At 41.0% G+C, this 26,276-nt stretch overlaps 1 protein-coding gene across 8 annotated transcripts in view; it reads left to right on the top strand.

Moving 5' to 3' along the window:
* The window catches only part of CACNA1A (calcium voltage-gated channel subunit alpha1 A), a 407,588-nt gene that overhangs the window by 279,535 nt on the left and 101,777 nt on the right, over positions 1–26,276 (top strand). For 6 of the 8 annotated variants that reach the window (XM_077470424.1, XM_077470421.1, XM_077470425.1 and 3 more), the window contains exons 32-36: positions 3,635–3,700; positions 5,645–5,745; positions 8,000–8,150; positions 13,357–13,484; positions 19,322–19,418. In XM_077470424.1, the coding sequence (XP_077326550.1) occupies positions 3,635–3,700; positions 5,645–5,745; positions 8,000–8,150; positions 13,357–13,484; positions 19,322–19,418 (543 nt within the window). Of the gene's footprint in view, positions 1–3,634; positions 3,701–5,644; positions 5,746–7,999; positions 8,151–13,356; positions 13,485–19,321; positions 19,419–20,964; positions 21,062–26,276 lie in introns of all 8 variants that reach the window. The other 2 variants (XM_077470422.1, XM_077470419.1) reach the window with 1 other exon arrangement.

The following is a 26,276-nucleotide window of genomic DNA, read 5'->3' as shown; positions in this document are numbered from 1 at the left end:
AGAAGAAATCCTTCAGAAGCAGGAAGTTTTCCAGAATGATGCTTAGGTTTCTTTTTCTGAGGTATAAGCAGGGCTGGACTTACCATTGGGCTTGACTGGGCTCAAGCTCATGGGCCCCGCAGGCCCCCTAGGATACACAGCCGAGTGTACTCGGCTTGGCTTCGCTCACAGTCACGCCCAGTCCCGCCCTATGATGGACATAACACAGGGACTGAGCGTGACTGTGAGCTGAGTCGAGTAGACTCGGCTACTCTCGGCTCCACTTGTGACTGCGAGAGGACCCAAGAGCCGCCAAGAGGACCCGAGAGCCGCTGAGAGGACCTGAGAGCCACGAGAGCCGCCAAGATACACAGGACTCTGTATCTCGGCTGCACCATTTTTAAACTTCAAGACTGCAATGACAAGGCTGCAATGACACTGGACAAGGCTGCAGATGGATGGGCGAAGCTGCAGATGGACACTGATAAGGCTGCATTGATGGGCATTTAAATGTAAGTTTTTTTCCTTAAACTTCCCTCCTAACAGTTTTTTCCTTAAAATTCCCTCCTAAACTTGGGGTGCGTGTTATACGCTGGCGCGTGTTATACGTCGATAAATAGGGTAATGTATAGAAGGTAGGACCCAAAAGTGATTCAAGCCCAGGGGCCCCCACCACCCTAAGTTCTGCCCTGGGTATAAGGGTACTCTTTCCTCCAGTGATAACGTTGAAATTGTTGTCCAGGCATATGCAGTAAGTGCACTGTTTTGGTGCAGACCAACATTTTGACCAAAGACTCTTCTGCATGTGCACAGGCAGGAAACTCATTCTGGATATGACATGTACAATATCCACAGGCCCATCAACACAGTGGTGTAAGACAACAGACACGCTTTCTAATTGTTTTTAAAACTGAAGGATCGCTTAGAATTGACTGAGGTACATTAGTCATTATCTTGGATCATTCCCCCAAGGTTTATCAAATGAACAGAAAATGACAGTTCGCAAAGCAGGCCTAGTCAGGGAGAACAAGGACTTGAAAAAGGTTTTTAGTCTCTTGTCTACTAAATCTTTAAACAGTGCAAGTCCTGAACAGGAATGGTCAGTGTTTTGTTTAAGCAAGAGATGAGAGGCTCCACAATAAGAACCAATCACTTCTTAATAAATGCCTCTTCAACAAGGTATTGCTAGGCAAAATGCTATTGCTAGGGAAAATAACTTATCAGAAGCAGACCAGCTACCAAAAAGAAGAGGTTGCAGTAGAAAATGTACTTGGGAAGTATTGACAGGTTGGGTGATTTTAGGGGGGGGTGAGAATGGAGATTTCATATGCAGGTTGTTCCATATCCAGACATGTATATGCCACATCAATAAGAACTAAAATGGTATCTTTAAGCCTAGGAGTTACATCAGTAAACTGAACTTCCTTGGTACAAAATCAACCACAAAAGGAAAGGTTACACTCCTCATTGTCCTCTACTGGTTGTGCAGAAGCAGCTGCAGGACTATCAGAGACAGACAGGTGTGAAAGAACCCTTCTGAGTCGGCTATCATGGCCGAGATTATTTTACAAAACAACTGACATAGTCGCAGAAAATTCTTCCCTAGATAATGCAGTGGAGGAAACCATGCCAGACATAGCCAATGAAGACTTGGAGGAGTGAGTGGATTCAAGGCTGTTGCTTTCAGGTTCATGGGGAAGCACACTGCATGCTGCTCCAGGCCTGTTAGTGGATTGTAAACTGGAAAGGCCAAAGTACTGCTTCCCTTGTGCTTATGATCCACCATACTGCTAGTTTGCAAATGTGAGACAATTCCTAGCAGGGGGTATTCACAATTCAGCTGCTAAGGAAGAAGAGGTAGTATGGCTGTCTGTGACCACTGCAGACAAAAGCATGAAGGATTGACCCTGTTCCTTGCGAGGAGCCAGCAGTAATTCACCTTGTAAAAGGCATAGAGAAAAGAACTACAGTTTGGCTCCATGCACACTGGGCTTAAAAAAACTCCACTTTAGTTGGCAGAAAAAAACGCTCATAAAACTCTTTCACACTGACAGCGCAGCTGCATTGGCGGTAAAGCGGAGCTAGTTTTAGTGCCGCTTTACTGTAGTTTTAGAGGCGCTTTTCGGCCGCTAGCGGTACACTTTTAACCCCCGCTATTGGCCGAATAAAGGGTTAAAAGCGCCGCTACTACGCCGCTTTGCAGGCCCTTCAGCGGCACTGCCTATTGATTTCAATGGGCAGGGGGGCGCTTTAGGAGCGGTGTATACACTGCTCCTAAAGCGCCCCAAAGATGATGTTTGCAGGACTTTTTTTAACGTCCTGCCAGCGCAGAGCTCCAGTGTGAAAGCACTTGAGCTTTTACGCTGGGACTGCAGATGGGGCATTTTTCAGGCTCTTTACAGGCGCTATTTTTATTGCTAAAGCGCCTGAAAAATGCCTCCAGTGTGAAAGGGGTCTAAAGTGCCCCTGCCCATTGAAATCAATGGGCAGCGCCGCTGAACCAACGGCAAAGCGCCGCTGCAGCGGCATTTTGTGGGTGGATTTAACCCTTTTTTGGCCGCTAGCGGGGCGGTTTTAACGATGGTAAAGCAGAGCTAAAAATACCACCGCTTTACCTCTGAAGCCCGTAAAGCGGGCTTCGAAATGATGGTGTGGAGAGTAAAAAATACACAGCAACAAGGTATTGGAGAGTCTCAATGCAGGTCCCAGTGAAACAGATTATATTCCAGACAATCGTTGCCATTCATTTGGGCATACTCACAAAAGAGTCTTCAGGTACAAGATTGTGCCATCAGTTGTATCATCACCTGTAAAGAGGTTTGTGGCTAACACAGTACACTTGGGGTCTGGAGAGGGCCACAAGCAGAACCCAGTGCCCTAAGGTTACACTTCAAACAGGGCCTGTGTCTTTATTATGGTGGGGTCCAGGTATAGCATCAAAGGCAGTGCTGGCAATCAGCGTATTTAATAAAAATGCAAGAATGCAAAAGGAGCTCTTTTTGCTGTATAGTGAACAAACAATCTTTACTGAAGAAAAAACATCTTTAAAAAAAAGGGATAAATGTTGAGTGAAACGAGCGTCCTTTATCCTAGGACTCTAGCAAAATCCTGAAGCATGAGTGGAAGGGGTTATACTGGCTGATGAATAGCTTTTGTTTGCCAGTGTACAATTCTTTTGTATGTGGCAATATAACCCAGAATTTTTCTGACTTTGTTTAACAAAAAATAAAAACCCCAGTGGTGATCAAATACCACCAAAAGAAAGCTCAGTAAAAATGTTGTTTGGGTACAGTGTAGCATGACCGTGCAATTGTCATTTAAAGTGTGACAGCGCTGAAAGCTGAAAATTGTTCTGGGCAGGAAGGGGGGAAAATGCCTGGTATTGAAGTGGTTAATGAATGATAAAGAAAACATGTTAACTACAGTTTACCTCACATCACTTTACAAATTAGTAAATTTTATCTATAGCAGGTTGTCAGATACAGTATTTGAATTAGGTACATAGCTTGCAAATAGTGGACCACGTATGTCAGGCTAAGCTGGGATGATCTGAGTAATGGATCTCGGTGTATTGAACCTTCTTCATAGGAATGAATGCTGGCTGATTTTGTATCTATTTAGCTAATTCTTACCTTCCCACTTTTTCCCTTCACAGGCACTGCCCTACGTCTGCCTTCTGATTGCTATGCTCTTCTTTATTTATGCCATTATTGGCATGCAGGTAAGTTCTACAATCTGTGTGTGTCTACTTATATACCAATATATTTGTCTACTCCTAACAGCCGTGTCGTTTACCCATGGCAGCACAGTGGCTCACTCATTACCACCTCTGCCTTTCAGCCCTGGCATACTAGGTTCTGTTCTTTGTCTGTTTTTTATACCCACCTATATTGTATGCAGGTTGACTATATGGCACTGTGAGAATTTACTAAGACTGGAGCAGCCATAGTCTAAAGCAGCTGTGCATGAGAACCAGTCACCTTGCATCTGTCATTTTCAAAGATTTAGACTACATTCAAATGGCTAAATACTTTCAGCCAGGGGCAGCTGCCGGTAAGAAACAGTAGATTCTTGCCTGTGTTTGTAAATGCTGCTTGCACATACTGTGTGGGACCAACATCAGTGGTCAGATTTGTACTCTGTAAAAATCAGCAGCAGGTGCCGCTGCTGGACCCTGAACAAATCCTCCGTCCAACCCTGGATGCAGCCAGTGCGGACGGCAACCAATCAGGCAGTTAGTATGCAGCGGACCGTGTCATTGGAGCAGTAGATGGTGTCAGTAGAGCAGTGGACATGTCAGTAGGGCAGAGATTGGTGTCAGTAGGACAGTGGATAGTGTCAGTCAATAGAGCAGTGGACGTGTCAGTAGGGGAGAGGTTGGTGGCAGTTGAACAGTGGATGGTGTCAATAGAGCAGTTGACATTGTCAGTAGGGCAGTGGACGGTGTCAGTGTTTTTTTTATTATTATTTTATTTTTCACAATTGTATTTTTTTAATTATTTTTTACAATTAGATTTTTTTATTATTTTTTACAATATTATTTTTATTATTATTTACAATTTTTAGGAGCCCTGTAGGGAGGCTTTGGTGAAATATCTAAACAGACACCTGATGTCTCACTTTTGAGACAGTGAAAGGGACTGAGGACAGAGAATCCCCAGTTTTTCTCTCTTCAGCCTCAGCTGTACTGGACAGTGAATGAATGGGAAGTGCTCTGTGCTGAGCGGCTTCCTGTTCATTCACAAACTGAAGCATAGTAGTCACAGTTTACTGTGCTTTAGTTATAAATGAACACAGTGAGTGATTGGTATCGATCACCCATTGTGTTCATTCAAAAAAGGAAGGGGCCGGTAAATTACATATTTACCGGCCCCTTTCCCAATTTCCATCCTGAAACATCCCCCTCAGCAGGGAAGCCGGCAGCGCTGCAGGGGGGAGGGGAGGGGGGCCAGGGAAGCACCCAGGGGGCAGGGAAGCCAAAAGATGAGGAACAGGGACAGGAGGGGCGGCGGGGAAAGCTTTTACCATAACCAATCCCCTTTCCTCCTGCAGCCACTGAATGCAGGCCGGGAGGGAGAGAAGAAGAGACTCCTTTTAACGGCTGCAGGAGGAAAGGGGTTCGGTACTAGTAAATTCCACCCCTGCTGCCCCTCCTGTCAAACTTCGGGGGGTCGGCAAGGAATGATCACAATCTACCTGATCGATGGGTAGATAAGGATCAATGGATTACGGACTCTCTAAAGATGGCTAAACCTGTGTAAATGCATATAAATAGAACTAAACGCTGCACACGCTAAACCCGTTTCAAAACAGAGACATCTAAATGCAGGAAAACATGATTTGCGAGGCATAAAATTAGTTTATACTGCCCAGTTTAGACCTCCTACATTTGGAAAAGCTAAACACAGAACTACCAGCATGAATGAGGTCTAACGCCAAAGTCAGGTCTGAGAATTTGCATTTAATGGCAGAAGTTGGGAAATCCATTAGAAGAAATGGGCAACAATAAGAATGACATTAGTGAACACTAGATACATACTATGTTCATTTCTCAAAACATGCTACCTGGTGAAATTATTCCAGGTTTAAATATATATTTTAAGGTATAGCAATCATCTTTCTACATCCACTAAGACACCTTGGTATTTCTTTCCTTACATGGCAGGTATTTGGTAACATTGCTCTAGATGAAGAAGATGAGGACACTGCCATCACTGAACACAACAACTTCCGCACATTTTTCCAAGCTCTCATGCTACTTTTCCGGTGAGCCTCTGAACTGTAAATTATAACGTTTGAATTCACCTTTTCTGTGCATTACCTCTGCATTCTTTATATTCTCATATCTTTTAAAATGATCTAGTTTTATATTCATTGTTGCCAAAATGTTTTTTTTTTTTTTTTTACTTGGGTTCCAAAACTTCATTAAATAATGTGTGAAACTAGTAATTGTAATTTTGGTATTGCAGATTTGCAATTACCGGTGTTTTTTGCTGCCCATTGTAAAATATATGACATAGTATTTATCAAGAAGAATTGTTCTACCAGTTGAACTTGAAAACTTTGCCACTCGCGAAGCCAATAGCGAAGTGTTTCAGTGTAGGCAGTGGCGGCTGGGTGCTCCATTTTTTCTTTTTTTGGTGGTGCAGCAAACAAACCCCCAATCCCAACCGTCCCCCACCAGCCCAGCTCGCCAGCTCCGCTTGCCAGCCTCGTTTGCAAGCCCGCTCGCCAGCCCTGCTCGCAAGCCCGCCAGCCTTGCACTTACCCCATCCAGGTCCCGGGCGGCTTCTCCTCCCGGCTTATCCGGTCGCTTCTCCTCCAGGCCAAAGGTCTCAAAAAAAAAAAACAGAACGCGATGCGTCCCGCAACCTGCATGGAGATTAGGGGCTAGATGCATAGAGATTGGGGGGGGCGCCCCCCCCCCCCTGTGCCCCTTATGCAGGGATTTCCTGTAATGATGACCGATTGCCTCTGTGCTTTATACTTCCACAGGGTGAGCGGTCTTGTATCCATCCCTTGCAGTCTTGTAAAGGCTGCACCAATGTGGTCACATTACCGTTGCCTGGGCACCATCAGTCTTTGTCCACCCAATTACAACCCATTGCAGACAGGCCCGTGCAGACAGACACTCATTCACACTCCTTTGCTACAGTGCCTGGTAAAAATATTCACACCCCTTGAAATTTTCCACATTTTGTCATGTTGCAACCAAAAACTTCATTGTATTTTTATTGGCATTTTATGTGATAGAACAATACAAAGTGGCACATAATTTTGTACAAATAGATGTGAAAAGCGTGGCGTGCATTTTGTATTCAGCCCTCCTGAGTCAATACTTTGTAGAACTACCTCTCGCTGCAATTACAGCTTCAAGTCTTTTTGGGGATGTCTCTACCAGCTTTGCACATCTAGAGAGTGACATTTTTGCTATTATTCTTTGTAAAATAGTTCAAGCTCTGTCAGATTGGATGGAGAGCGTCTGTGAACAGCAATTTTCAAACCTTGCCACAGATTCTCAATTGGATTTAGGTCTGGACTTTGACTGGGCCATTCTAACATATGAATATGCTTTGATCTAAAACATTCCATTTTAGCTCTGGCTGTATGTTTAGGGTCGTTGTTCTGCTGGAAGGTGAACCTCCGCCCCAGTCTCCTCTTTTGCAGAATCTAACAGGTTTTCTTCTAAGAATGTCTTGTATTTGGCTCCATCCATCTTCCCATCAACTCTGACCAGCGTCTGTGTCCCAGCTGAAGAAAAGCACCCGCCACACATAGAGTTTTGCTTTTAGGCCAAGAAGTTCAATTTTGATCTCATCTGACCAGAGCACCTTCTTCCACCTGTTTGCTGTGTCCCCCCACATGGCTTCTCACAAACTGCAAACAGGCTTTCTTATGGCTTTCTTTCAACAATGACTTTCTTCTTGTCACTCTTCCATAAAGGCCAGATTTGTGGAGTGCACGACTAATAGTTGTCCTGTGGACAGATTCTCCCATCTGAGCTGTGGATCTCTGCAGCTCCTCCAGAGTTACCATGGGCCTCTTGGCTGCTTCTCTGATTAATGTTCCTGCCCAGCCTGTCAGTTTAGGTGGATGACCATGTCTTGGTAGGTTTGCATTTGTGCCATACTCTTTCCATTTTTCGGATGATGGATTGAACAGAGCTCCGTGAGATGTCACTTTAATACGAGAGGTGCAAGGTTTGTTTGGTTTATGTTTTTTGGTTCTTTTTTTTGTTGTGTGTGTTTTTTTTTTTTTTTTTTATATTATTTGATCATTTTTGATATTTAGTAATTTAGTTGATATAGGTTTTTTTTTGTATGTAAAACTATAAAAATAAAAATTATTTGATTTAAAAAAAAAAAAGAATAGTCTCATGGCAGTGGTAAAAGTGGGGGTTGGGTAGAGTTGTGGACGGGTTTGTGGGTGAGTAGAACTAGACTCTCAGGGTCTTTGATACAGGGCATAAACATATATGGGCATGTTTGTATAACGTCATGATGAATCTTTTATCCCACAGGAGTGCCACAGGAGAAGCATGGCATGAAATCATGTTGTCTTGTCTTAGTGGGAAGCCCTGTGACTCCCTGTCAGGCATTAAGGAGAAGGACTGTGGCAGTGAATTTGCTTATTTCTACTTTGTGTCATTCATCTTCCTCTGCTCGTTCTTGGTGAGTAAGAAGGACAATAACCCTTCATTTTTCTGATAAAAGTAAGCTGAAATCTGATTTGTTGTTATGGGTTACTGCACTCTGAACATGATCCATATTCAGTATTTTTAGCTCAATAAATACTCCATATGCAATGCCATCATCAAAAGTGGGTAAAATGCTGGGGTTTTTTTCAAACACTTTTTATTAAGTTTACATTTTTCTTACAAATATACATACAAAGCATGACACAAATACCTATACAGAACAATAAGTTTGTAGACCTGTATACGTATTTGTGTCATGCTTTGTTTGTTAAGTGTAAGAAAAATGTAAACTTAAAGCGGAGATCCACACTAAAAAATTTTTTTTACATTAAAAGACTCCTTTTAACCTCGAAAAAATCATTTGGAGGATTTTTTTTTGTTTTATACTTACCAGAAAGGGCCTGTTGCTATGTAGTCCTCATAATCTGCCACTACCTGCTCCTTGAGACTTCCTCCCTCGCCTGTGCTCCTGGGAAATGATGTGTCATTAATGATAGTCTGTGGGAAGTACTGTGCTCGGCGCTACGGCCGCCATTGAAGCACGTCTGCGCGAGATCGAGAGGTGCATGCTAGTTACCCAGCATGCATCTCTCCCAAGGTAGTCCAGGAAGCAATCTCAATTGGGCTTCACATGTCCACATGATGGAAACAGCCACAAATGGAGGCATAAAAGAGAACAGTAAGATACAGTATTTATATTTTTTTCTCGTCCAAAAATTTTTTATTTTATGTTAAAATAAATTACATGTACAGAATATAATACAAATTATGTGATACCAGAAATAAAAAGTAGACATATTGAAGTACGGATGATACAAAGCAAAGAAGAATTTCAAGATATTCTCGTGGGAATGACAATAAATGGCCTTTATATATTTTAGAATTTGAAAACATTCTTATAGCTGAGTTTTAAACATTTTAATCCCAAGAAAATATAAATATGTCTAAAAGAAAATATATGATTTTAAAGTTTTGACCATAACTTCTAAAGTATGTTTATAGTAAGTATTATATAGTAAGGGAAGAACATAAAAGGTATATAGGAGGGGAAGGGGATGGAATAATTCTCCGGAGGAGGTTTTATATATCATCTAATGTTGTAATTCTATAAAAATACAGTATTTATATTTTTTTAACAAGCGATCTTGATCATTGTATAGTCTTTTTTGAAATTTCATTAGCAATAATGCTAGGATGCAAAAAAAATGTAAAATATATTTTGCCGGAACTCCGCTTTAATATAAAGTATTTGATTGAAAAACAATCCTGGTTAATATACTAAAATATACAATGTTTTATAATCCTATATAATAATAATAATATTTATAATAATAATAATGTAAGTACCACCAAGATACTTATTTTAAATTAGCTACAGGTAAGCACAGATAGCTACAGGTAACCACCATAATACAAATGACTAGCAAAATGACATTAAATGTCTTATACAGAAGTTGCCAATAACATTCATAACTTGACAATATGAGGTTCAAAACTGAGCACTCATAGTTCACTTCTATAGGATCATGTGTGTTGGGGAAAACATAGTCATATTCTCTATACTGGCTTCATTATAAATATAATATAATTTTTAAAAACATTTAAAATCAACCAAAACATTTACTTATTTATTCAGCAATCTTTTTATTTTTCACTTAATACAATATTTATTAAGGTGAGGAGGGCCATCAAGGCAGCAAAGGACAGAAGCACATACATTCTGGTTAAGAAATTGGACATGATTGCTAGAGTGCTTGTAGGCCAACAACTGTGCCTTCATTGACCCATCTAATCTATTTAGGTAAACAGTAGGGTAGCTTTGTGCTGAAAATCAGCCTATTCAGCAAAATACAAAGGCACAATGGGGGAGATCGCCAAACCAACATCGCTTGTGTTAGTATGGCAATCTGTCCGTTTATTTTTTTCCGTTCAGCATGCTGGATTAAATGAAAATAAAAAACTAGTAGTGTGTACCAGTATAAGTAAAAATAAGTAAAAAACAAAACCGACAGCCTAGGTAGGAGCCACTGTACTAGCAATCCGAAGTTAATGCAACGATCTCCCCTGCTGTGCTATTGTGTTCTGACCCACCCACCAGAACACTCCTATCAGTGCTCTCAGCCATTGGCTGAAAGCCCTGATCAGGAGACGGTCAGCAGACCTCTTTTGGTCATCAGCCTTCGACAGAAGCCAGCTGCCATACACATGGGCTGAATGTTGGTCGGTTTCTATTGAACCGGTCGATGCTGGCCAACTTTTGGCACATGTGTACCAGGCTTTAGTCTACATACACTGATTGCCAGTCTATCTGCTGATTGGCTGAATAAGGTATCAGTTAGGTCTATAGCAGGGGTAGGCAACCTTTTGAGCACAGTGTGCTAAAAAATGTTTTCAAAGAAATTGAGCGTGCCGATTTTATAACAAAAAAAAATTCAACTTCACACTCTCAATCACAAAAAGGATTTTTTTATAAAATAAATGCTGTAAACTACTTTAGTAGTGAGAAATTAACATCCTACAACTCCACACCTCAGATCACCCCCAATTCCAGCAACTCCACACCTCAGATCACTGTCCCCCCTGCTCATCTGCCCCACCACTGTATCTTCCTTCTCTTCTGTCCAGCCTCTGAACCCCTCCTGTTCATTTTCCCCACTGCTGTACCCTCCAGCTCATATGCTCCACCGCTGTACCCTCATCTCATCTATGATATGCGTGATATGCAGAGTGGTGAAAGAAAGCAGAAATGAGGCATCTACCTGTCCTGCCACACTCAACCTGCTGATCCAACTCTCGCATCCAGCCCACATGCTTGTATGTGGTGTATGTGATGTATGTGATGTGTGAGATGTATGGGATGTATGTGATGTCACATACAAGCATATGAAATGGATGCGCAATGATGAGCTCAGGTCAGGGTTTTTTTTCTGAAAGGGACACAGAGTGCAGAGGGGTTCAGTAATAAGTGACGCAAAGGTTCAGGAATAATTTCAACAAAGTTCCCAGAAGCTCAACAGTAATTCCACAAACTGTCACCTGATTGTGGTTTTCTCAATCACAGTGAAATTTCTTCTTTCTGAGATTGGTAGAGGCAACGAAGCGAGTCATCTTCCTCCAGATGGTGGGCGGGGCTATCAGGACTGTGATTGGCTTTAGCGTGGCCAATGACAGTCCTCCTCCTCCTCCTGAAAACAGGGACCCTCCCCAGCAGAACTGCACCCAATCTCTTCCCCATCACAAAAGCTGACGATCGCAGCTACAGCAAAGTTAGAGAACCAGACAATGTTTCCCATCTTTTACAATGTGTGGGGGCAAGGGGCCTCCCCCTCAGTTAGGAGAAAAGGAAACCACCGCTCCAGGTTGATCCACCAGGATGATCGCTTCTCTTCCAGACAGAGAGCCCCAGGTGCTGGCTAATGCATGCACAGGTGAGAGAAAATGAAGAAACTCTGGACAGCCGCAGTCCGAGAAGGATCTATTTTCTTGTGCCTTTTATTATAAAATAAAGATCACATAACACGATCCACAGCAAAAGTGATACAGAACAAAATGCTACATTGTTTTGATATGAACAAATAATTATCATTTGTTATGCCATACCTTATTTGTTCATCTCAAGTTGTGTATATTTGATGTAACATTTTACCTTTTGCTGTCTATTTGCATACTAGGTACAGTATAACCTCGGTTTGAAAAAAACTTGGTTTGAGAGCGTTTTGTAAGACAAGCAAAATTGTCGAATAAAATTTGAATTGATATACAAGCGATATCTTGATATACAAGTAGCGTCATGTCACAACCGAGTATAAAAGAGAAGAGAGGCACCTCCATGTGTAGAAGCATGGTTGCATTTAACCCCCCTGACGGTATTCCCGAGTCTGACTCGGGGTGGATTTTTTATACCAAAAGCGGTATCCCCGAGTCAGACTCGGGACAGCGTCGCTGGATCCAGGAGGAGGTTTCCTTACCTTCTCCTTCGAATCCAGCGATGTCTCCCCGCTGTACGAGCGAGCCGTGCCTCGCTCGATCTATCACATCGGCGATCTCCGTGCCCTGCGAGCGTTGCGACGCACGGGCACGGAGATCGGCGCCAAATTCAAAAAGTGAAATAAACAGTATACATACAGTATAATGTAATCTTACAGATTACATTGCTGTATGTAAATATTTCACATCCCCTTTGTCCCTAGTGGTCTGCCCAGTGTCCTGCATGCAGTTTTATATTGTAAAAACTGTTCTTTATGCCTGGAAACTGGAGATTGTCCATAGCAACCAAAACTGTCACTGTACATCAAAAATGATTTTAGACCAGCTAGAAAACAGCGATAATAAATTAGAATGACTCGCAGAATTGAGCGATAGCGATTTGTGGGGAGATCCGTCATCAAATACTGAAAAGTAATGACAGTGACAATTCTGCAACTCGGCAAATTTCAGTGTTTTTGATTAGATTACATTATTGAATAATTTTTATTATTGTTATATTATTATTTGGTACAATTATTTATAATTATTTATTATATTATAATTTATGATTTAATTTTTCAAACTTTATCATACCTGGGATGTCTGCTAGACTCTGGTTTGGACAGATTTAAGAGAGTTATTCCTAAGAATTGCAGGACTACAATATAAAACGCCAAATTTTCATGCAAAATAATGGTACCGCTTTTAGCACCTAAAATCCGAAATAATGGTACCGCCAGGGAGGTTAATGAAGGTACAACATTTAGAAACATATTGCTACACTTAGAGGCTCCTCTCTTTTATACTCTGAAGCTCCTGCTGGATTTTGCTTCTAATCCCCTTGTGAAGGCTGCCATTTGTTAATGGACATTTTGTGGTTACACAACCTGGTCACATTGCTATAATATTTTTATATGGACTATAAACTGAAGAATTTATGAATAAATGGTTGTGGAACAAATTATTTGAGTTTCCATAATTTCTTATGGGGAAATTTTCTTTGATATACAAATGCTTTGGATTACAAACATGTTTATGGAATGAATAATGCTCGCAATCCAAGGTTTTACTGTACTTTTATATACCTTATCATTCTTTGTATTTAATTTTTTTCTTTACTTTTACAGTAAACTTTATTGTGAAAAAAAAAAAAAAAAAGATTGTAAGTTGTGCACATTGATGCCATAGGTTACAGTTTCTGTCCCTCTTTGCAGATGTTGAACCTGTTTGTTGCTGTCATTATGGATAACTTTGAATATCTCACACGGGATTCATCTATTTTGGGTCCTCATCATCTGGATGAATATGTGCGAGTGTGGGCAGAGTATGACCCAGCCGCCTGGTGAGTCAATTTGTTTCCATTCCCTAATATAAAACCAACGATAAGGGGGGGTTACATGTGGCTTTGTACAATAAAATGCTAACCGTTCAAACGAACAGGTGTAGTAGTTGAGGCCAGCATTGGAAATCCATTTACAATTTCTGTTTTGGGATGGCCCTATATATTACAACTGCCACAAACTTGCTTTAGCTCTCTTATCAGAATCATACTAAGTTTCCATAGTATTAGTAGGCCAGCCACTGAGAGTGGAAATGAAAACAGATGGAAAGAGACAAAAAAAAATATTGCAGACATTTATTTTACCATCAGAAGAATAATTTGTTACCGCACAGCGAAAAAAGGACCAGACAGCTGTAACTTGAGAAAAAAAGCAAAATACCAGTACAATACTATACAACAGAAGCACAATAACAATACTAAGATCAGCTGAGGAGACTGATGACATCTACAAGCAGGATAAGAATGTCTTATGTATATCTGGGAAAATGATAATATTAAAAACGTAATATCAAAACCGAATAATGAATACAGTAGTAGGGCGCTTGTTACATTTTAAAGAAACACGAGTATTTTCTAATTGGAACTCAGTGGCCATGGACCCAGAAATGGCTCCTGTCTCAGCTGTTCCTGCTCCTGATCCTACTGCTTTATCACTTATCTGAGTGTATTCCATATTCAGTTTCTGAACTCATGCGAAAGGCAGATTATTCTTTAATAGACTTCACCTAAATATGTTGTAGCCATACTTTATATATCTGGATATTATGCACCCAAGCTAAAAATCCAGTTGAAGAAAAAAGATGATAAAAATGGTTGCATGATAGCCACAAACACTGGAAGATATGCCTGAAGCCCACAGCTAAAATTCTAATTGATATCTATGCTGCTATAGCCTGCTTTTTTTTGTGCAGGGAAATTTCTGGAAGATTATGCAACCACAGAGTTGTTATGAATTAATAGGATTTTCTTGAATAAATATTTGGAGAAAAGCAGAACTAAACCTATTGATTTAACCATTTTCCTAAATCAGTTAAATTCAAGGCATGCCGTTAATGATAACTCTCACAGTTCCTTGTGCCCTCAACCAAACCGTGAAGCCATGAAGTGGCTGGCGTCATAACTGATCACATGTGCAGCAACGTGGCAACTGCAGAACAAACAGAGGCTAAGATGGCAGCTTCCTTGGCTGTAAAAGATAGGAGAGTTTAGTTACCCTTTTAGGGATATTCTTAATGGATAAAGGGAATCAATTTTTTATTTAGAGATCTAAACTAGGATTCACTATTACATTTTGTCCTGAAAACCAACAAATGTTTTGCAGCAGAGTGAAGAAAAAAATAAGACAATATTTTATCAAATCAAATTATTATTATTTTTTTTACATAATCAGGATTATTGAGTTTAGGCATAAGTGCTGCAACATGGTAAGCTGATGATATTTTTAGCATCTGAAATAAGGGTTTTCTCAAAGAAAAAGCTTCAGGAAACCATGGACTCACGCCACTGTCAAGTCAGAAGACTAAGGTCCAGTCCGACAAATGTTTGCTTCATCTTACCTACAGATATCCAGGCATTATATGCTTTTATTATCTTAGGTTTTGTATTTTTCTCAAGTAATTATGTTTTTTCTCTCATTTTCTATTTTTTTATGTATTTCTTTTGTTTGTATTTTGCAAATTTTAGTCCATCAATGTTTATATTTTATTATATACCTTTCCATTCAGTCATTCCTGCATATGTATTATTTTCTTGCCAAAAGTTTACTAGTGACTAAACACGTTATTTTTCATTCTGCATCAGTATGTCTGGAGGTTATGGTTAAACTCTCAAACTGAATAATGAAGGATCAATAAAAAAAAAAAATAAATGAAACTAACCCAATTGTTGTCCAGCTAGAAAATGTAAACCTGAAAGTCTGTTTATCTAAGGCCTTGTACATATGACAATGTGCATGTCATGTGTTCCTTAGACCTTCTCTGGAAAACAATATTGTGGCCAGATGACCCAGTCTACAGAGAGAGGCATTCTCCAAGCTTAGCTTGTATTGTATGTAAAACAAATAGATTGTACCTGGATCTAAGTAGGTAAGTAAAGCAATTGACATTGCTTACTATCAATCCCATGTGTGGGGTAGGGGGGATTGGAGGAGGAAGATTTCAACTACTGCAGGAGTCAGTAGCACAAGGGACACATCACACTGATTGTAAGTAATGTCCCTTGTGCTGATTTTTTAAAGAAATGTTGACTAAACTTAATCCGTGTACACACGGTTGGACTTTCTGGCAGAAAAAGTCAGACGGAATCATTTAATCGTATATTCCAATCGTGTGTGGGCTTCAGCTGACTTTTTTTTTGTAATCCTGACGGACCTAGAAGTAGAACATGTTTTAAATCTTTCAGACGGAATCAATTTCTATTGGGAAAACCGTTCGTCTGTATGCTGTTCTGACAGACCAAAAATGACGCAAGGGCAGCTACTGGCTACTGGCTATTGAACTTCCTTTTTCTAGTCCCGTTGTACGTGTTGTATGTCACCACGTTCTAAACAATTGGACTTTGGTGTGATTGTGTGTAGGCAAGTCCGTTTCAGTGGAATTCCGTCAGAGTTTATTCTGATGGAAAAACCGGTCGTGTGTACGTGGCATTAGGCTGTAAAAAAATCCCCCCCCCCAAAAAAAAACAACCTGCAAGACAAAGGCATAATGAGCTAGTATGCATAGCATACTAGCTCATTATGAATTACTTATCTGAGATCGTAGCCCCCTGCAGCGGTCCTCATTCACCGATCCGGCGGCCAACAGCTCTCCAGGGGCTTATTTCCGGCTATCACACTCTGGCGCTGTTATTGGCCAGAGCCACGATGATGTCACTCCCACGCATGCACATGGGAAACGCCGGTAACGGCACAGTACAACTGAAGCAACGGCACGTACGTGCTTAAGTGCGCATGTGCTGATGATGTCGGCACATGCAAATACAGGGATATCTCCTAAACGGTGCAGGTTTAGGAGATATCCAGTGTAGCTACAGGTAAGCCTAATTATAGGCTTGCCTGTAGTATAAAGTGGTTGTAAAGGGTTTACAATCACTTTAAAACAGGGGTCTCAAACTGGCCACCCTCTAGATGTTGCGAAACTACAAGTCCCATGAGGTATTGCAAGGCTGACAGTTACCAGCCTGTCTCCCACAGGCAGAGGCATGATGGGGCTTGTAGTTTCACAACAGCTGGAGGGCTGCTAGTTTGAGACCCCCTGCTTTAAAATAAGGGTTTGCAAGAGGTTTACATGTCTTGTTGAGACTGCTGCACCCACCAAAACCTGTGCAAAACGCCTCCCAATTTGCCCAATCATGGGATTCAGACCCTTTTCTCCTCCCTCAGCTATCCTACGTGGCTCAAGGCTCCCAAAAATGGTGACCTATTCAAGCACTGCTGGGCAAAGTCAAGCAATGTAGGGATTAGCTCTCGGGCAGTGATCTTGCTAATTTCTCCATAGAAATGGAAATAATCCATTTACTATATATATATATATATATATATATATATATATATATATATATATATATATATACATACACCTCATCACAGAGTTAGAATCAGAGATGTTGCATAAGTCCCAGCAAGTCTTTAAACTTGGCAAAGAATGGCAAAGCTCTCACCTCATCATTCTCAGAGGAGACTTATCTGGCTGTATCTGGCCTGCTTCACTTTGGAGGGCATAAATATGAATTCATTTTCTCTAGAAAAGTATTGTGCGAAATACAGCACAAATACATGCAAATACGCGCATAAATACTCGCAAATTCGTGCAAAACAAACACCTAAACTTACGTCCAAAAAAGCAAAAGCTTGATCATCAGTATCGCGTGCAAGAGGCCTTATCAGGGACTTTATGTGAGTCCTCCCACATCTTCCATAATGACAGCAAAAAAGTGCTGAAAGTGGTGGGAGTCAGTTAAAAGGAAAACCCGGCAGACTAGGTCCAATGGTCTTCCCGACTGACTTTTGGCAGAAGTTCTGACGGACTTTCCAAATGAACGGACTTGGCCACACACAATCACACCAAAGTCCGACAGATTTGAACGTGATGACGTACGACCGGACTAGAATAAGGAAGTTCATAGCCAGTAGCCAATAGCTGCCCTAGCGTCGGTCTTCGTCCGTCAGACTAGCATACAGACGAGCAGATTTCTCCATAGGAACTGGATCCAACGGAGTTCCGGCGGAAAAATTTGAAACATGTTCTATTTCTAAAGTCTCTCAGATTTTTGGACAGCAAAGGTCCGATGGAGCCCACACACGATCGAATTGTCCGACAGATTAGTTCTGTCAGACCTTTGCTGTCGAAAAGTCCGGTCCTGTGCATTAGAGTTTTAGTAGCAATAATAACCATCAATTATTTCATAAGAATACATATAGCAATTGTTAGGGCTCCTGCACATAATAATTCAATAATCCTAATACAGGATTCTTTAAACTACAAACCTCAGCAGTCTTGTCAGTTTTTAGCATAGGGGACACTCTGGGGTTTTTACAGCCTGAGGAAGAGAGCAATATATCTACAGTACAAAGGCAATCTTAACAAATGATCTTTCCTGCACAGCCTGCAAATGGGAATCTGTGACTAGCAGTGACAATGAATGATCCTGAAGACTCCTCTGGCTCTCTGACATCCACTTTTCTTAAGTGGAAATGTCACGGGGGTATACAGGGTCAGTGTCAAAAATAATTTCACCAACCCTTAATAGTACAGTAGTGGTTTTTGCTTTTTTTATTCATTCACAAAGATTTTCTTTATTTTTTTTGCCTCAAAGTACTCCCTAATTAGGCCACTCCCACTACCGGGCCCCCTAACATCACTCCCGGGCCCCATAGCACTGTCAGGTTGTTATTGCTGCACTACATTAGGAAGATCTCCCATTACTTATTGTCCTGATGACACCTGGTGATAAGGCAGGAAATTAGGGAAATCTTTCCCACTGTATCCAAAGAGAAGAAACATCACTGCAGTGAGGGAATGTCAACTGCAATTTAGGAGCTTAAAGTGGTTGTAATCCTTAGATTTTTTTTTTCTTTAAATAACAAACATGCCTATACTTACCTGCTCTGTGAAATGGTTTTGGACAGAGCAGCCCCAATCCTCTTCTTCTGGGGTCCCCCACGCTCCAGGCCCCTCCTCTTTATCAGGTGCTCCCACGGAAAAGCCGTTTTCCATGGGGGCACCCGTGCGGGCTCACTCTAGAGTCCCACTGCTGCGTTTATTGACACAGACAGGGGGACTCAGCCCCGCACCCCCCCCCCCCACTCTTATGTCACAGCTTTTGATTGACAGAAGCAGGTGCCAATGGCTGCTATCAATCTGTCCAATGAGGAGAGAGACAGTGAACTGATGTTCAGCTGATTGAACAAAAAATAAAGAATGAGAAGAAAATAAAAAATTTAACAATGCAACCCTGCAAGTGAATAGTTTATTAAATTGGGAAAAGAGGTATAATAACATGGTTATTTTATTAAAGGAGGGGAGCCAAACTACAGATTAGATCTTTTTAAAACTGCTTAATGAGGAATCTGCTTGCTGAGAGCAACACACATTTTTTACCCTCTTTCATAAAAACCTATAAGCGATATGCTGGAGTAAAAAAATGATGTTGATTTCAGAAAAAGAGAAGTTTGAGACTTGAGCCATAACTGTGTGATAATGTGAGTGTGTGTTGTATAATTCTATCATATTTACTAAGTCATACAGGACACAACACCTCAAGAGTGTATGAGTGCAGGGAGGGTCATTCATGAAAGCTTCATCCCCTCTCAACTAACTTCCCTTCTGTTCTTATTTCAGCGGGCGCATTCATTATAAGGACATGTACAGTTTGTTACGGGTTATATCCCCACCGCTGGGGTTGGGGAAGAAATGCCCCCACAGGGTGGCCTGCAAGGTTTGGAAAACCATTACAAAAGCAACCAAAACAAACCAAATTAAAAACACGAACGAATTTCCACAACCCTTACCCTATACCCCCTTCCTTCTCTCACCCCCCCGGATAATATTCCTTTTCTTCCTACCTTTCAAAACTAGCCCGTTGTTCCCTGCAAGAGTTTCAGCGGAATGCGCGATGCTTTCACCTACCTAATTTAATATATATATACCATATATATATTTTTAGTATCAAGCTGTACTCAGCTGTGTACACATTGTGCATCCTTCAATCTTTGGTTGCCAGGAGGTCAGCTATTTAACCCATGGCAGCTAAAGTGTATATAGTTTTCAGAAGACGCATGGGCTTGCTGGGTTTTTTTGAGGGGTGGCCTGGGCTCGGATGATGTTTTATTTTCGGGTGGGGGAGCCTGCTTTACAGAAAAAAAAATTGCTTGATGAAGGGGGAGGGGGCGGAGGAGTCTCAGGGGGGCTCCATTAACCATTCTGGATTCTCCTTCCACATTCCATATACCTCGCTCCCACACACCCCCTTTTTACCACCACCACTAAAAACATCTTCCTCCCTGCTCCTACACCACCTTCCCGTTTCATACTGGCAGGACATAGGCATAAACCTCCCAATACCTGTGCTGGAGAGAGGTTGTAAAATGAGATCCCTCCACCTGCCAATGGACTCCTGTTCAAAAAGCAGATTCTGTAAAAATGTGAGTTTCTATTGTGAGATCTAGTGTAATTTCCCTAGGGTCTAGGCTATAAAATGCTTGTACCCTCCTCCTGAAAAAGCTGACTGAGGTGTTATTGTTTGGGGCTGAGATAAGATTTCAGTTCCCGTTGTGGGTGATTTCTTTTCGTCTCTTCCTCAGGTAGTAAAGAGTTGATCTAATTTCTTTTCACTCCTTTTCTCTCCATGTTTCTCCGATTCCTCCCCCTCCCTAACTGTGTCCTCGGATATGCTCTCTCTCATGTTTATCTTCCTCTCATTTTTTTTTTTTTCTTCCTCTTCTATACTCAATCTTTTCCTCTCTTTATATCCTTTTCCACTCTACCTTTTTTTTTTTTTCCCGACATGCTGAAATTCATATCTTCCACTTGGTTTTACTTCTTTTGTATATGGGTTAATCATAATAATTCAACGCACCTCATCTATTTATTTTCCTTTACTTGCTATGGTTTTGTTGGCTTGTTTCATGGATCCTTTTTCTTTATGACATATTCTTGCTTTTGCCTGGGCAATTTATTTTATTAATATTCTTTCTGGCACTCATTGTACCTAAATGCCTCATCACAATAATCAATCTCATCAATCTCTTCCTCTCTTTCTTCTAAGCTTCCCCCCCCCCTCCCGTTATTGCTTGTTGACCTTGGTGACTCTTGGTCTTTCATCCTTTCTATTGCTCTGTGTTCAACCTTCAACCGTTTCACCATGATCCATTGTACAACCTCTGCGTTTGCTGATTATGTCCCATCTCCTCTTCTGCTCCATTATACTATGTCTCATCTACCTCCTTTCCATGGCTCTGTGGCTCCTCTCTCTCTGTTCCCAGGGGTCGCATGAAATACACAGACTTGTATCAGATGCTCAGACTTATCTCGCCTCCCTTGGGTCTGGGGAAGAAATGCCCTGCTCGAGTTGCCTATAAGGTAGATCCCTTCCCCTTCCATAACTATTATTCCTTTCCTAGTCCGTTCATGGGTCTCATATTTTTTTTTTTTACCACCAACTAGAGGTAACTTAACACTACTGCTTTGTATAATTGTTATTTATCAGCAGAAGGGTTAAGAGATACCCAAAAAGAGTTGTTAATGTCAGGACCCTCTTGTATCACTTGAAGCCTCTGAACAGAATTGTGTATTTTGATGTTCTTTTTTTATTTTTATTTTTTTTTTTTGGTATTTTGATGTGGAGATGTGCTGTCAGTGTGTGTGTGTGTGTCTATGACTTGTTTTGTATGGTGGGCAACTTTGAAAACTTTGTTCCTACTAATGGGAGAGGATCTTAGCTAACATGTAAATATTACCTAGCATATTCAGAAAATGGAATGACTTGACACCCCTGTTGCTCTCTGAAATTGAAAAAAATATATTCTACAGTCTATAGTCAGCCAATGTTAAAAAATATTTTATGTTAACACAAGAGTTCAATTTCAGAAATGTGAAGGCACCTAAGGAGAGAAGAATTTTGCAGGCATCTGTATAAAGACTGTATGGTTTACAATGGGCAAATTATGACAGCCAGAATGAAATGATCAGCTGGTCATGTTTTTTTTTTACACAAGCTGGAATGATTAGAAAGTCTTTTCATATAAAATTGTTGGTTTGTTTGGCAAAGTAGAAGGATCTTTAGGTCTCTGACTATACAGTGGAATAGTTTTTCCTTATGGTGGATTGATCTGTAGGTTTCTTGTTGCATAGTGAACTGATCAGCAATTCTTTCATATGTGGTGGAGCAGCTGATCTCTTATCTACAGTGGAATAAGCATTCAATGTTTTCTTACTAGGCGGCGTGATTGCAGATAACCAGATGATCTCTTCCTACACGATAAAAAAAAGTCAGTTGATCCCTCATTACATGGCCAAAAATATAGGTAATAAAGCAGTATTAAACCCAAAAGCGACCATTTATTATGTTGCCGCTTACTAATTTTTAGATGCGATTGACCGCATTCGTTTCATTGCATTTTTTTAGGCTTTCTTTCTTCTATTTTCATCTGGTGATCCAGCCAGTGAGTCTGTTGCTTTTCAAGAGAAAAAGCACTTTTACCACTGACAGGAGTGCTTAAAATGATCAGGTTTTATGTATGTAAAACCTTTATCCCAAGTGAAAAAAAAAACAGTTTGCTGTAATTAATTATAAAATATTAGCTGGAGTTAGCCCGGGTTTACATTACCGACGACTTTAAAGTTGCGTGACTTCCACACACGACTTTGAAGTTGAACCCCGGTGTGACTTGCATATGACTTCTTTAACAGAAGTCAATGCAAGTTGTACCAAAGTCAGACCAAAAGTAGTGCAGAAACGGTGCAGAATTGCACAGAATGGGGTCCGACTTCTGATGCAACAAGTGCTCCAAAGTCGGATAAGTGTGAACCGGGCCTTAAAGCAGATATATAAAACCTCACATATACCCATTGAAGCAAACAGCCTTAGATGATACACGGGGATAAAACAAATCTCCCTACATAAGTTTTACATGTATATCTGCTGTCTTCATCTTGCTATATTCTTTAGAAAGTGCACATCATGTTAGAGATTTTCTCTTCTTGTTCAGCACTGGGAGTGGATTTTTGGCATACAGCCAAGACAGCTGATTGGAGTAAAGGTACACACCCCCACTCCACATAGGCAGATGAGGAAAGGAATGGGCAGAGCTATGCTGTGACAAGACAAGCTCTCTGCTAATCTATTGATAGCAACCTCCCACAGCAGAAATTTCAGGCTGTTTTCATCTTGGTTGATGGAGAACTTGTCAGAAGTTATTATGCTGATAACAGAAGAATGGAGCCGCAGAAAGACATGGGACTTTGAGAGAGATAAGAAAACACTAGAGATAGATGTGCCCAGGTCAAATTTCATGAAATAGGTTTACATCCACTTTAGGCTTCAGTTTGTTACAGTATTTAAATCTACTAGTACATGCAACACTCCCTCCACCTAGACTGACAATGCTGCTGTCCAAAGGTAATCCCTGTGCTCATTCATTCAGAGTGGCGGACCGGATCGGAGCCTCGATTCTTCTCTATGGAGCAGCGGGTGTAAAGGGACGAGTGTCTGTTTACACCGGCCTACATCCAATCCAATCTGCCAAAAAGAGATGGCTGGAGATTCACCTTCCTTCCAGCAGATCGGATCTGATGGCAGTCAGGAGTAAACAGACAAGCAGTCCGTTTACATCTAACCACCCATAGAGGAGCGTGGTCTGTATCCATGTCTGCTTTGCTTATGCACATTGTCATACACCTGCTCATCGGGGATCAGCAGACAGATCCCCTGCTGAGCAAGCTGCAGTCTGCTCCCCGTGAGAGAGGCCTAATACAGGAGGTGTGTTAGTGGCCAGATCACCAGGTAAAAATAGAAGAAAAAATTAAAACCTAATGCAGCCACCACGTCAAATGATTGGTAAGCTGCAATATACATTACATACAGTGCAGTGCATATTACATTTTGGGTTTAAAGCCGCTTCAAATAAGTTCCATGCTTCTATTACTTGGTGTTATACAGTATACGTCCTTCATTACATGTCAGGGTGACCAGTAAGTCCTTTGTTATATGGCAAAGTGATTGTGACAACATGAACTACATGTTATATTACCAACATCAATATATTTTGTTGCCTCTAGTTAGTTGGAAGTATATTTGTACATCTCTAGTTAGCTGGCACAATGGTTTATAGGACTTGTCCAGAAGATGGGGTGGTTTGTTGGTCTGTGGTTAAACAATATGTCTAAGTAAGACAGCAGGGTGGTGTTTGTGTGTCTACTTAGGTGGCAGGGTGGTCTGTATATGCCTGGGTAAATGGCAAGATAGTTTACAGAGAAATCAAATATAATAATATTATTATAGAGTACAATAGAATGATGTGCCTTTTTCTGGAAAGCTGACTGATTTGGATGGGTTAGGGGAATATGGAGGCAGAGATGCAGTAAGATTTCTGATAGGGTTATTGTCATCCTGAATCACATAGAGATGAATCTATTACTTTTTTCTTTTCCTTTCTCCATCCTTTACTCTTCTGTTTTGCCTTTGTGTATGCCCCTCTCTTATCTCTCCACACTTACTATGGTAAGTTCATAATGCATTGGAAGGATGATGCAGGCCTGATCTAACCCTTGTCCCTTCCTGCTTGAAAAAAATATCCCGTGCTACAAGACCAAGGAAGTGATTGCAAGCTACAAGTTCAATGAAGCTGTACTTATCAAAATCGACATAACAGAGCACTTATACCTACACTCTATACCAGAGCTTCTCAACCAGGGTTTCATGGATCCCTAGGGTTGGTTCCTTCAGAGGTCGCTAGGGGTTCCTTGAGCAAAGAGCAATTTTTGCCTCTCAGATAAGTTTCCAATGACACTATTGATCTTTTTAGCTATCTGTAAAGAGGTATTACTTCCCACTGACCACGAGTGTAAGGAGTAACCTTCCCATTGACCATCACTCACATTAATGTATCATGAGTTGTAGTATCTAGTAAGGGTTCTGTGAGACTGCAAAGTTATTTCAAGGGTTCCTTTGTGTTGAAGAGGTTGAGAAAGGCTGCTCTATACTGTTATATAGATGTCCTCTACATGTATTACATGATTTAGAAGTGATACCTAATTGCCATTGTTGGTAAAAGTTACTCTAAACAAAAATGAGTTCAGGGTTTACAGTGGCATGCTGACATCCTCACATGAGTTTCCAGTTTCCCCTACTGGCAATAGCCATTAATAAAACTCTCCTTCTCTGTTGTAGATTTCATTTATATCACATTAGTGAGGCTGTGGCAGAAGGAATAGTTTGAGAAAGACCTTGGGAAAGGTCTACTGAATTGTGTTATGATGCAATTTGCTGAAGACCAAGAGTGCTGAATTGACCTTGCTTTCTATCATCAGGACTAAGAAACAGGTTTAGCAAGACCCAGAGGGGCATAGTTTATGATTCCTACCAGGAGTTCTTACTCACGCTGGGTTCACACCTCCGTGCAGAGAGGCTCACAGTAGGGCATCCCTGTTCACCATTTCTGGTCGATTTTGGTCTGAATTTTTTGTTGAATTTGGACCTGAAACAAACTAGTAGACGCACAGGACTCCTGTGCAACTCGCTCCGCAGCCATCCCAAAGATGTGTGAACCGGCTCCATTGAGAGCCGGTCACAATTTCCTGACACGCGAATTGGAATTGGATGTGGAGAAACCTGCATCCAATTCGCAATAGTGTGAACCCAGCATTATAGACTGATCAAAAATTCACACAAGTTGAATTACCAGTTGTAGGTAATCTGGGCCTTTAAGTTTTGCAGTCAGTTTTGAGGTTTCCATATATATATGATACACTTGCTATTTTTGTACTCCCCACTTATTTTATACAGGCATACCCCACTTTTAAGTACACAATGAAGTTTATTTACTAAAGCTGGAAAGAGCAAAATCAGGCTCACTTCTGCATAGAAACCAATGAGCTTCTAACCCCAGATTGTTCAATTAAGCTTTGGTAATACAACCTGGAAGCTGATTGGTTTCTATGCAGAAGTGATCCTGATTTTGCACTTTCCAGCTTTAGTAAATAAACCCCAATGTGTACTTAAAAGTGGGGTATGCCTGTATGTATTTTTGCTCTTCCTACTTTGATCATAACAGGGATGGAAACACATGAGCTTACCAGGCCATGTTTTCATTTGAAGTCCCAAGGGATGGAAATAGGTGGACTTACCAGGCCATAATTTCACGTGAAGTTAGCTGCATTGAAAATGGAACACTGAAACCTGTTTAAATCATAAACGTTGATCAACTCTGCTCTACTGTTTTGCATACCACATGTATTCACAATTTTATTTTTTACACAGACAGTTCTAGTGTTCTAGTCCTAAAAAGCTGTACATTACCCCCCCCGGCCTGTTTATATTTCACTAACACATAGTGAAAATGTCTAATAGAAGCAGGAACACATATTGAGAAAACCAATTATACACTGGATTACCATTACCACTATTGCAAATTGGATACGGCTTCACTGCATCCAATTCGCATGACAGGAGAGTGTGACCGGCTCTCTATGCAGCCTGTTCACACATTTCCGGGGGAAGCCATGGGCCACACAGCAGTATCCTGTGCTCCTTGGGCTCCGTTTTTAGGTCTGGATTCAGCCAAAAATTTGGGCCTAA

This window comes from Lithobates pipiens, unplaced genomic scaffold (genome assembly GCF_037356315.1).
Source record: "Lithobates pipiens isolate NorthernLeopardFrog02 unplaced genomic scaffold, aLitPip1_a1.2 Scaffold_8, whole genome shotgun sequence".
Taxonomy (NCBI): domain Eukaryota; kingdom Metazoa; phylum Chordata; class Amphibia; order Anura; family Ranidae; genus Lithobates; species Lithobates pipiens.
This window is presented reverse-complemented; position numbering and strand designations above follow the sequence as displayed.